At 42.8% G+C, this 12,218-nt stretch overlaps 1 protein-coding gene across 1 annotated transcript in view; it reads left to right on the top strand.

The window, feature by feature from the left end:
• Positions 1 to 12,218, top strand: part of ZNF236 (zinc finger protein 236) — a 195,418-nt gene that overhangs the window by 145,980 nt on the left and 37,220 nt on the right. Inside the window, exon 28 of the mRNA XM_024212120.2 lies at positions 5,915 to 6,102. Coding sequence (XP_024067888.1) covers positions 5,915 to 6,102 — 188 coding nt within the window. The remainder of the gene's footprint in view (positions 1 to 5,914; positions 6,103 to 12,218) is intronic.

The raw sequence follows: 12,218 nt of genomic DNA, 5'->3' as shown, positions 1-12,218 counted from the left end.
TCTCCCTTAGTGCCATTAGCTTGTTGTACGCTTCTAAATCTTTCCATGAAAATGTTTTTTGGCAAATACCGCTTGTAACCATGCCCCAGTGGGTCACAACTGAGAATACCAAATTCAGGACAAACTGTTGAGAAATAGGGCAAACACACCCCAAAACTGGTGGTTATTCTTCCACAAGATATACTAGACCAGTAACAGAAGTAAACTGATGTTTCACCACACTGGCTAACAAGAAGTCAGAAAAGCAGTCTCCTTAGGTGTTCCAGTCCTTGTATCACCACCAAAAACACTAGACTTAATGATGAGTGGTTATTTAAAACCAATTTCATCAACCAAAGGGTTCTTCTGATCCCAAAGGACCAGCCACATTGACCTAGGTCAATATATAACTTACTCAGTAATCATGCTGTTGCCAGTCCTTTAGTATCTAATATCTAAAGGTTTATTTATAAAAGAAAGAAAGGTGAGAGTTAAAAGTGGTTAAAGGAATCAAATACATAAAATAATTACAAGGTTCTTGGATCAGGCTTGTAAGCAGTGATGGAATAAAGTGCTGTCTTGTAAAATCTCTGGTTGCTTCCAAATCATTGGAAGGTCCTCAGTCCTTTAGTTAGAATGCTTCTGTGAGTATAAATCCATAGTCCAGAGGTTAGACTAGGAAAGAGACAAAATGGAGATGTCTCCAGGGCCTTTTATAGCTTCTGCCTTGTGGAGGGAAACCCATTGTTTCAAACAAGGCCCTCAGTCCAGTTTGTGGAAGAATACAGGTAACAAGATGGAGTTTGGAGTCACATGGGCAAGTCACATGTCCATGCCTGCTTTGCTTAGTCATAGCAGAGGCTGTTACTCCTACTCTAGTTAGAATGTTCACAGGAAAGTCCATTAAGTAGATAGGCATCTTCCATGGTTCATTGTGAGTTAAGTGTTCTTTGATGGGCCATTCAACTTGGATAGTTCCTTCACAATGTGCTGGCTAAATAACTTTTGGTGCTACCACAGGAGCAAACATTTGAAAACAGGTACATAGTTAATATTCATAACTTCAGATACAAAAATGATGCATGCATACAAATAGGATAACACTGGTCTACAATTTTTGAGAAGTCATCTGCTTCAGAGATAAAATGTGCTATTTATTATGTATTTTGATGTGCTGAATTCAAATATGACAATTAAAACAACTGATTGGCTACTGTTTCTAAGATATTTAAGTTTTTACATTTTATGTCTATGTATATTGTGTAGATAGTAGAGTTTTAATCATAAATTGTAAACCTAGGTCTTTTCATGTGTTTATGGTTGCTTTACATGATAATATTTCACCTGTCCTGTTTATGTAACACTTTAAAAATCAGCAAAAGGGTTATATAAATAAAATTTATTATGAAACAAAAGGCAAAAAACTATTCTGTACATAGTTTAGTCCTATTCAGTGTCTATTCGGCGCTTCTTGGCTTGTCTCTTGTATTCATTAAATGGAGCATCTCTTGTCACTGTCCAGCAATGGTCTGCAAGCATTGATGGGCTCCATTTGCCCTGATAGCGTTTCTCCATTGTTGCAATGCCCTGGTGAAATCGCTCGCCGTGCTCGTCGCTCACTGCTCCACAATTCGGTGGAAAAAAATCTAGATGAGAGTGCAAAAAATGTATCTTTAGTGACATGTTGCAACCAGGGCTTTTGTATGCCTTGAGGAGGTTTTCCACCAACAACCTGTAGTTGTCTGCCTTGTTGTTTCCGAGAAAATTTATTGCCACTAACTGGAAGGCTTTCCATGCCGTCTTTTCCTTGCCACGCAGTGCATGGTCAAATGCATCATCTCGAAGAAGTTCACGAAGCTGAGGACCAACAAAGACACCTTCCTTTATCTTAGCTTCACTTAACCTTGGAAATTTTCTACGGAGGTACTGGAAAGCTGCTTGTGTTTTGTCAATGGCCATGACAAAGTTCTTCATCAGACCCAACTTGATGTGTAAGGGTGGTAACAAAATCTTCCTTGATTCAACAAGTGGTGGATGCTGGAGCCTCCCAGGCTCCAATGACTGTCGGAGTGGCCAATCTTTCTTGATGTAGTAGGAGTCTCTTGCACGACTATCCCATTCGCAGAGAAAACAGCAGTACTTTGTGTATCCAGTCTGCAGACCAAGCAAGAGAGCAACAACCTTCAAATCGCCACAAAGCTGCCACTGATGTTGGTCATAGTTTATGCACCTCAAAAGTTGTTTCATGTTGTTCTAGGTTTCCTTCATATGGACTGCATGACCAACTGGAATTGATGGCAAAACATTGCCCTTATGCAGTAAAACAGCTTTAAGACTCGTCTTCGATGAATCAATGAACAGTCTCCACTCATCTGGATCATGAACGATGTTGAGGGCTGCCATCACACCATCGATGTTGTTGCAGGCTACAAGATCACCTTCCATGAAGAAAAATGGGACAAGAGCCTTTTGACGGTCACGGAACATGGAAACCCTAACATCACCTGCCAGGAGATTCCACTGCTGTAGTCTGGAGCCCAACAGCTCTGCCTTACTCTTGGGTAGTTCTAAATCCCTGACAAGGTCATTCAGTTCACCTTGTGTTATGAGGTGTGGTTCAGAGGAGGAGGATGGGAGAAAATGTGGGTCCTGTGACATTGATGGTTCAGGACCAGAAGTTTCATCCTCTTCCTCGTCTGACTCAAGTGAGAATGATTCTGGTGCATCAGGAACCGGCAGTCCTTCTCCGTAGGGTACTGGGCGTATAGCTGATGGAATGTTTGGATAATGCACAGTCCACTTTTTCTTCTTTGACACACCTTTCCAAACTGGAGGCATCATGCAGAAGTAACAATTGCTGGGATGATCTGTTGGCTCTCTCCAAATCATTGGCACTGCAAAAGGCATAGATTTCCTTTTCCTGTTCAACCACTGGCGAAGATTTGTTGCACAAGTGTTGCAGCATATGTGTGGGGCCCACCTCTTGTCCTGATCTCCAATTTTGCAGCCAAAAGAAAGGTGATAGGCTTTCTTAACCATAGTGGTTATACTGCGCTTTTGTGATGCAAAAGTCACTTCACCACAAACATAGCAGAAGTTATCTGCCCCTTTCACACAAGTACGAGGCATCTCTGCTCACTTTGGCTAAACAGAAATGTGTCCCTTTGCAAAATCAAACACTGACAAATAAGAGAGCACGACACTGTATGATTTCTAGAGCTGATATAGGGCAATTTGTTCAGCAGAGTGATGTAAGCTTCGTTATGATTGCATCATCCATGACTTCTAGGAATAACATGATGCAATTCATATCATGTATGACGCAATACCAGCTTCAGATTGCATCATTCATTGTTTTGCCTAAAAAGCAAGTACTGTCCAAACCCAGTCATAGATTTATTCATAGATCCAGTCAAAGATGTATTTTAGTCATTTCTGGTTTAAATTGAGATCCCTTCCCTTTATAACTCACTTATCCTCCGCCATTCCCAAGTCAAGGGTCGTATCTACTGACCCAATAGCATATCTTGAAAACTAGAGCCAATCAACAATTTTAAGCATCATTTTCGTTCTCAGTGACCCAGAATTGACTACATTTATTTCAGAAGCATTTTGGCTGTAGAGCAGTGTAATCATATTCAGCAAATCATAACTTTTCCATAGACATCTTACATAATTACTGCAGTGGTTCAGGTCCATACTACTCTCCGGTCGGTGGTGCGCATCCTCAACAGGAGTACTTCCATCGACCTAAGGGGGCAGTCTTGGGAGCTGAGAGCCTGGGCTCTCCCCAGCAGGGAGCCTAGGCGCAGCTGGGTTCCCATCTGGGAGCCAGAGCAGCACCCAGGCTCCTGGTGTGGAATGGGGAGCCCAGTCTCTGGGGGCAGCTTGGCTCTGTGTGGGGAGCCTGGGCAGCAGCCCAGCTGGGACATGGAGACATGAAATTGACAAGAATAACATCCAACAGTCGTGGAAGTGGAGTTATGATGTTGGTGTAGTAGGGCACTTACATCAGTGGGAGCAAGGCTGTAGTTTGTACACTTACATAGTTAGGTCGACATAAACCAGTTTGTCAACCTCACTGTAGTGTAGACCAGGGCTGAGACTATGCATATCTTATACAGACAGAGCCTAAATGAACAGTAGTGTCCTCCCAGTTACTTTCTAAATAGGTTTCCATCTTCATCCTCTCCCGATATACAGCTGCTAATGGGCAGTGTCCAACTAGGGTAATACCCCACTTTACTAAATTTCTATCTATGTCCATTGCCATACTGAAAGATGTTCCTGTTGTAGAAATCTACAAAGCTGCTACATGGGCATACTTTCTCAACACATTAGGCCTTGGTACATGCCTCTAGAACAGATGCTACATTCTGCAGTCTACAAACAGAACCAGGCTGTGTTCTGAAGTGCCCATCTCCTTCAGAGGGTACTGCTCGAGAGTCACCTCAAGTAGAGCATGCATGGGGATACTAGTCGAAGAAAAAGGAGAAGTTACTTTGTACAGTAACTGGAGTTCTTCAAGATGTCTCCCTATGGGTGCTCGACTACCCGCCCTCCTTTCCCTTCAGCTGCAGAGTCTCTTCTGTGGTAGAAAAGAACTTGAGGATAGTTCGTCAATCACAGTCCTAAGTATGTATCCTCAGTACAGGGCACGAAGATGGCTAAGGTGCATACATGCACTGAAGGAGCACTGCTGCTGAAAATCTCCAATCAAATGTGCAAGGGGCATGTGCACACCTCCAGTGGAGCTCCCCATTGTGGGGGGGCTCATTATACAAGGTAGCTAACATCTCCTTTTGCATTAGTGTCTGAACTGGCTCTGAATAGTTGTAAATGAATTCATTAGATTTAGATGGTGGGCAGTGCAGCTTTTAGATTATTCCAATATTTTCTGAACACTCTGTCATGGAATGTTCATTGGTGTTACATCATGATAAAGGTCTATACCATACAGGGCTGAACTTTCTCAATAAATCGAAGGTCTAAAACTTTATGAACAAAGTAATCTTTCTCTTAACAATAGTAGGTATTAAAACATAATTCTGTGCACTGCAGACTAATAAGTAGTACGTGCCTCATACTGTTCAGGCAGGTGGCAGCCAATAGAATGTTTTCAACCTTGAGGATGACTTTCTCATATCCTCAGTTATTTCAGATTCAGAGTAAATTGGTTCATGACTAGGCAGCTTGTTTATATAGATGCTGTTGGAACTACTTGGTGGCTATTTCAAGCCACTAAATTTCTATTATTTTCATATACTGTAATGTGTTCTAATGTAGGTTTATATTTTTGGGGCCCTGTTCTGCAAACAGATGCATTAACTAATCTGTTTACAGAATTACATTATTATTATTATTTTCTTATTTTTGTATTAGAGTGGACACATCTCACCATAATATCTGAGCCTTTTATACAGGAAAATAAGATCTGGCTCTGCTCTTGCTATCCTAATGTTTGGTCACTTTTACTGGTTTTTGTTTTGTGGTGGAATTTTCTTTTTTTGGGTTTCTTTAAATTTTGTTGTCATCTTGGCTTCTGGTGTAAGTAGACTTTTGAAAAAGGTGAGTTTTTCTTCTGAGTTTTGAAGGTGATCAGATGAAGACACATTCTAATCTCCTGTGGTAGGGTGTTCCATAGTGTTTACCTATTATTGAAAACTTGTCTTCAGCTATCCTGCTTGTAATGGACTCATGTCCATGCAGCACAGTGCAAGACTCTCACACATACAACAAATTGTTTTTCCCATTGTTTGCCACCTGTTTGACTAAAAGAGGAGAAAGATCTGCAGTAGTGCCACCAAGTCTTAGTAAAGAATTAGCAAGCAAGAAATTATCACCTAAGTTAGTCACCTAAAATAAAGTAGCCCTGTAGTTAGGATTGATGCTTATGTTTCCTTTTTTAATGTTGTGCATACTTTATTTTTTGCAGAACTTAATACGTCAAGTGGAAATCTTCCTTCAACACCACCCATTTCTCAATCCACAGTTTCTTCTCAGAACTTAGTAATGTCTTCGTCAGGAGTTGGAGGAGATGGTAGTGTTACCTTGACCTTGGCTGATACTCAGGGCATGTTATCTAGTGGTCTTGATTCAGTTACACTTAATATCACTTCACAGGTTAGTGCAATTTACTGCTCTGCTCTTCTGGTAGAGTAATAGTACAATCTCAAGGGACTGGAGTATCTGAATGTTTTTTCAGAAAGTAATTTTTACCACTTATGCACAGTAGATGAAGATGCAATTAATATTTTTGCTGCTAACAGTGTGCACATCGTTGCCTAGAGCCATTACAAAATTTCTTACATGGAGCTGCAGCTTATGCTGCCTCATGCTCCCGTGGGAAGGCATGAAGGCCGGAGTTCCTGTGACCCTCCCTGAGTTTCCTCTCATTGCCCATGGCAGCAAAACGGAACCATTAATTTTCAACTGCATATCGCTGTCCAGATTGATCTCCTTATACAACACTCTCTCCCCATTCCCCCTCCTCCCCCCAGGACATACCCTTCTATACAAAGACCTCAAGATGGTGGAGTCAAAACCTGTAGGCTTCAAGCCTTGTCCTTCCTTTGACAGACTAATTTTTTTTAAAGATGGACACAGCAGTTGTCTGTTTTTGAGGTGTATAATTCATCCAAGCAGCAGGTGCTTGGTTTGCCTTTCATTCTCTACTCAACTTAAAGGTCAAGAGATGTGAGCCTGAAGCTCCATCTCTTAGAACAGTCTGAGAGTGACATGAGACCTAGAGGATCTAGGCTTGAGTACCCCCATACTGTTCAAATTTGCACCATCCAGCGTTCCATCAAGCAGGCAGGTAATGCCAAGATGACAACAAAGAAGACTGCACCAAGCAAACAACTGGCACTGATAGTATCTACACTGTCACCAACTGCAGCATTGAACCTATCAAAACTTTTGACATTGAAGATGGTGCCATTTTTGATAAATTGTATGGTCAGTTGGTCAAGAGCCTAAATAACCAATGTCAGTCAAATTTATTAATATGGTATAGGAAAAAGGTTCTATATGACACCAGTCTTCAAAAAAGAGCCGTCCTGTACAGCAGTGTTACATTCACCTTATACAGAAGGTGTGCTCTCCAAAGTTCTACTTCTAAAGCGATCTTTTTATAACCTACTTGATTACCAGTAAAAGGAACCATATTCCTCATTTGAAACTAGTTCAACCAATTAGCTTTTTATTTTGTTTTTTTGGTACCATGGTGTGCCCCTTATCTTTGTTCTGAACACACTGTGCATTCTAGGTCATGATGGATCCTTATCTTTATTATGGGTACATGCATTCCAGGTACTAAAGGATGTGAAGACACTTCCTAAGCTTGCACTAGGATTAATAGGTTTGTGAGGGTAACTGCCTTTCTGTTTCTATAAGGAAACAATTATATGTCCTGATACTGACAGTGTTCCTATCTACTTAAGCCAAAGCTTACCTCAGTTAATGCAATGTGTTATGGGATACTTGACATAAGTGAACAGGATTATTTCAGAGGTACAGGCTAATTTGGTATATATAACGGCTATATTAATACTTAATATGGATACTTAATGCTTAATATATATGTACGATAGCCAGCATAAATTAGTCAACATCACAGACATTCTTCTTAGCGTATGCACAATGAGCCTCAGGTGGCACGTGGCCAGGGTTCATCACCAAATTTGGTCTGCTAGTTGGATCATTAGCTTCCCCAGCCTGGGCTGGAAACTGATGGGGAGTGCAACATGAATGCTGATCCATGCCCCCCACCACAGACATTGAAATAGGACACTAAAACAGGCCACCCAGAACATTGGGGCAGGAGTTTGAGGAAAAACTCAGTGTCCTCTCATGCACAGAGACACTGGAAGGCAAGAGGATGAACCTTCTCCAGCATGGAAAATGAATGAAAAGGAGTAGATTGCAGGGCAGCAGACTACATTTAGTACCAAAAGCACCCGTACCATGATCAACTTTGGCACCCAGGACATACATCCAAGACATACATCAGCACTGCAATATCCAACCAGGGCTAACAAGACCCCAGTACTGATGGCTCCCTACCCATCAGTGCCACCCATGGAAGAGAGAGACACCTCATCACCAGGATGCAAGCTGGCACTAGCATTGAGCAGGGAGCTGCCTCCCCCACTCCCATGCGATCCATGAGTGGTGCCACCAAGAGACCTGAGGAATTCATCAGAGCCTAACCTTTGGCCTACCAGGAATGGCATTGGTCCAGTCAGCAACTTATCAGCCACCTGGATGCATATGGGATGCCTCCTTGGCCCCTGTAGTGTACGGTCCATCTTCCCAGGTCTCTATCTTCCAAGCCCGTTGTTCCAATCATGGAAGAGGAAAACATCTCCCTCTCCAGCAGCATCCTTGCCTCAGCCACAGTCGCTGGATCTTTAGTGGTCTCAGCTGTCCAAGCGAAGTCTTATTTGACCAAGAATGTGCCAAAAGATAAAGACTTTATTTGTTTAGGAGAAAATCCTATTCTGTGCATTGTTTCAACTATAAGTGGCTATCAGGGTTTCCAAGCCAACTGTGACTTTTTAACTTGGGGCAGAGTGATTCTGTTCATCAGCAAGCTCTGTTGTGAGAGCAGAGGGGAGCTCAGGGACATCATAAAAGAAAACTCAGCTGGTGGCCAAAGTGGCCTTATAAGCAGCTATGGTCAGAGCAGGCACTGCAACTAGGTACATGGCCTAAGTGTTGCCCATGTGGAAGGCATCTTGGCTCCAGGCTATGTGCCTTCTTCATGGAGTACAAACTATGGTTGAGGATCTGCCATTTGAAGGATCAAAGAGAAAACTGGCACTGCCTTTATGCTTGCTCAAGGACTCCAGGGTGACTGTGCTCCCTTTTGCGCCAGCAAAACACAGCACACACTGTCCTACCATAGGCAGCCGAAATACCATTCCAGGAAGCTGATGAGATACAGTAGAGGACATCATTCTTCATGAACTCTGTCCACACATAACAGCAGCAAATGTGACCACTCAGATGAGAGTTGCATCAGGACAGGTCCGTGGAGCCCTTTTTTGGAAACTATCTAACCTCATTCCAATGGGCATTGATCGGATATTACCTGACAAATTGGGTGCTGGACATAGTAACTCAAGGTTATACTACCCAGTTATACTACCCAGTTCCTTTTCCTACTCTGTTTTCCCTTCCATGTCCCCTTTCAGGGACCTTTCTCACAAGAGCCCTTTACAAACACAATTGCCTTTTTGCTCTGCCTTGGAGCCATATAGAAGGTGCCTCAGGACTACAGGGGAAGAGGCTTTTGACCTGTGTTTTATCCTATCCTAGACAGGAGGAAACTAAGCAAATACATACGCCACCTCAGATTTAGATTCATAACACTTTGCTTCCATCATTCCATTGCTCCCCAGCTCAAGACTGGTTCATAGCTCATGACTTGCAGGATGCCTACTTCCACATAGCTCTCTACCTCGGTCACTGGGAGAACCTCAAATTTATAGTAGGGCCCAACCATTATCAATACAACTTTCTACCCTTTTGAGTCTCCATGGCACCAAGAATATTCACTAGTGCTTGGCCGTGGTAGTGCCACTTGTAAGGAAACTGTGACATCATGTCTGTCTATACCTAGATGACTGGCTGTTCAGGGGCAAGTTCTGGGATGAGAAAAGACAGCCCCAGATCAAGTCCTCCTCCTGAAAAATCATCTTTCATGCCATCTGAGAATGTAGAATTCAGAGGGACTCTGCTCAAGTCACAGATACCACAAGCATACATACCAAAAGACATATTGAGATCCCTTCAGTTGCTTGTATGTGACACAAGGGCTTTTTTTCTGAAAAAAAACATGAACTTTTGCATGTGCCTGGGATTATTAGAACGCATAAGTGCATGTACTTATGTGACATTGCTTGCCTGACTTCACCTGTGACCATTACAGCACTGGCCAAGGACTGCGTACTCCCCATCCAAACACAATATGAGCCTATTGGTCACTGTCCTGCCCCAAGTCTTGTGAGAACTTACCAAGTGCTAAACCTCTTGATATGAGGAAAGGTGGGTCTCCTTCTTGACCCCCCCTTGCTAACAGTGAAGCTTATTACAGATGAAGCAGGGATAAGTTGGGGTGCCCACCTGAATCAACTCCAAAGAGAAGGAGTGTGATCACCAGACAATCTGAAGTTACACGTCATCAAGATGAGGGCCACCAGCTTGGCCTGCATAGCATTCATGCCTGGTCTGTGAAACAATATAGTGCAAACTGTGATGGACAGTATTATGGTGATGCACTGTATCAACAAGTGGGGTACCAGATGGTCCTCGCTTTATCTGGAATCCATCAAATGTGATGAATAGTGTTACCAACGCAGGGTGATTCCACCAGACTTCCTTCTTCCAGAAATCAACCGTGACCTTACAGACTTATGTGGAATCCATCCTAGACCCAATATTCTGATGATGGGGACCCATCCAAATAAGCCATAGACTTATTTTTGCCACAATAGAGTGTGCCAAATGCAAGACTTTCTACTCCAAAGGAGGCATATACCTAGGGTCTCTGCTGGATGCTATTTTTCTTTGGTGGTGTCACGGTCTCTTTTATGTCTTCCAGCCAATCCCCGGGATAATATCCAAGATCAGAGGGGACAAGGCTACCATTATCATGATAGCCCCCTACTGGCAGGGACAATTTTGTCTGTCAGACCTATTATAGATGTCCAGCCAACCTCCAATATGCCTCCCTTATTTGCCCAGACATAGTGTCTCTGAACTGGGGACAGATACTGCACCTCTACTTGCACTTGTTGCACACAGCTGCCTTTGATACTGTGTAGATGAGCATTCATGACACAGATTGTTGCAGGTTCAAGAGATTCTTATGCAGAGCAGGAAAACTCGTAGCAGGACGTATTTTTCAAAATGGTGAAATTTTTGCATATAGGCAGCCCAAAATAATGTGAATCTTGTTGAAACCCTGATTCCAGATTCTGGACTATATGCTGCTACAGTTTTTCACACCGTACAGTGGTGAGATTTATTAAGGTCTTCCTTCGTGCCTGACATCCAGTTAGAGACCTCCCTTTGGCCCTTCATCAAAATGTTCATTATACCACCTACCATCAATACAATCATCTTAGTTGGTATGGAAAGTCAGCAAGATCCAAATCCTTATGGCTGGACCACCGTACACATCGTTTTAACAGGGATAAGGTGGTGATGAGTCCACTCCCCAAGTTCATCCCCCTAGGTGGTCTGAGAATTCCATCAGAATAAGTCACTCATCTTGGCAGTCTTCTTCTCAAAATCACACTTGTTTTCTCCAGGAGAAAAGAAACTTCACACTCTGGATGTCTCCAGAGCCCTACTTTACTATTTAGACAGGACAAAGCCCTTCAAACTCGCTCGGTCTCTTCGTGGCTTTATTGGATGTATGTAAAAGCCAAGCAATATCTTCCCAGAGACTCTCAAAGCCGATCACAGAGTGCATTTCCATTTGTTACCAGCTAGTCAGTGAGCTTGTCTTGCTAAACAAGAAGGAGCGCTGCTGAACACAGCACAGGCAACATCGTTGGCCTGCTTCAGAAATGTGCTGATCTCAGAGATTTTCAAAGCAATACGTGGAGTAACTCTGATCTTCTTAAAAATATGCACTTGACATGATAGCCAGGGCAGACACCAAAAGTGGGATTGCAATCTTTGGCTACATCTTAGGGCAGTGTGTAGAATACAGGTACTACATGTGTAGCTACATGCTGCAGTGAAAGGCAGGCTCTGTTCACACCTGACATCGGAGGGTATAGCTACACATGACAGTGAGAGGCTCCAGCAGCAGTATGTAGTCAGTGATATTAATGTCTAACTTTCAAGGACAAAAAATGTAATTCAGCTAAAAATTATATGAAGATGTGGTGGGGAAAGGCTGAGGCAATGGGACACTAAAAATAGCAGTGCAGACATAGGAAGCACTGCTTGGGCATGTACAGAGTTGTGTAGGCTATATATCTTGGCTGTTTAGGTAGGGCACTCTGCTCACCTAAGCCATGCATTGCCATCTATGCTGCTACTTATACCCATGCTAGGTGGGAGTGTAAAGTGTCTCCTTTACACACCATCGTAAGTGTAGATATAGCTTTTGATTGGTACAGCTGTGGCTTCTTACTCCCACCATCCGAGGCGGAGACTGCTTGCTAGTCAGTGACACACATTGTACTTGAAGAGAAAAGAATGCTTACCTTCCTTACAGT

The sequence above is a fragment of the Terrapene carolina genome, unplaced genomic scaffold (genome assembly GCF_002925995.2).
Source record: "Terrapene carolina triunguis isolate 2854851 unplaced genomic scaffold, T_m_triunguis-2.0 Scaffold58, whole genome shotgun sequence".
Lineage (NCBI taxonomy): Eukaryota > Metazoa > Chordata > Testudines > Emydidae > Terrapene > Terrapene triunguis.
This window is presented reverse-complemented; position numbering and strand designations above follow the sequence as displayed.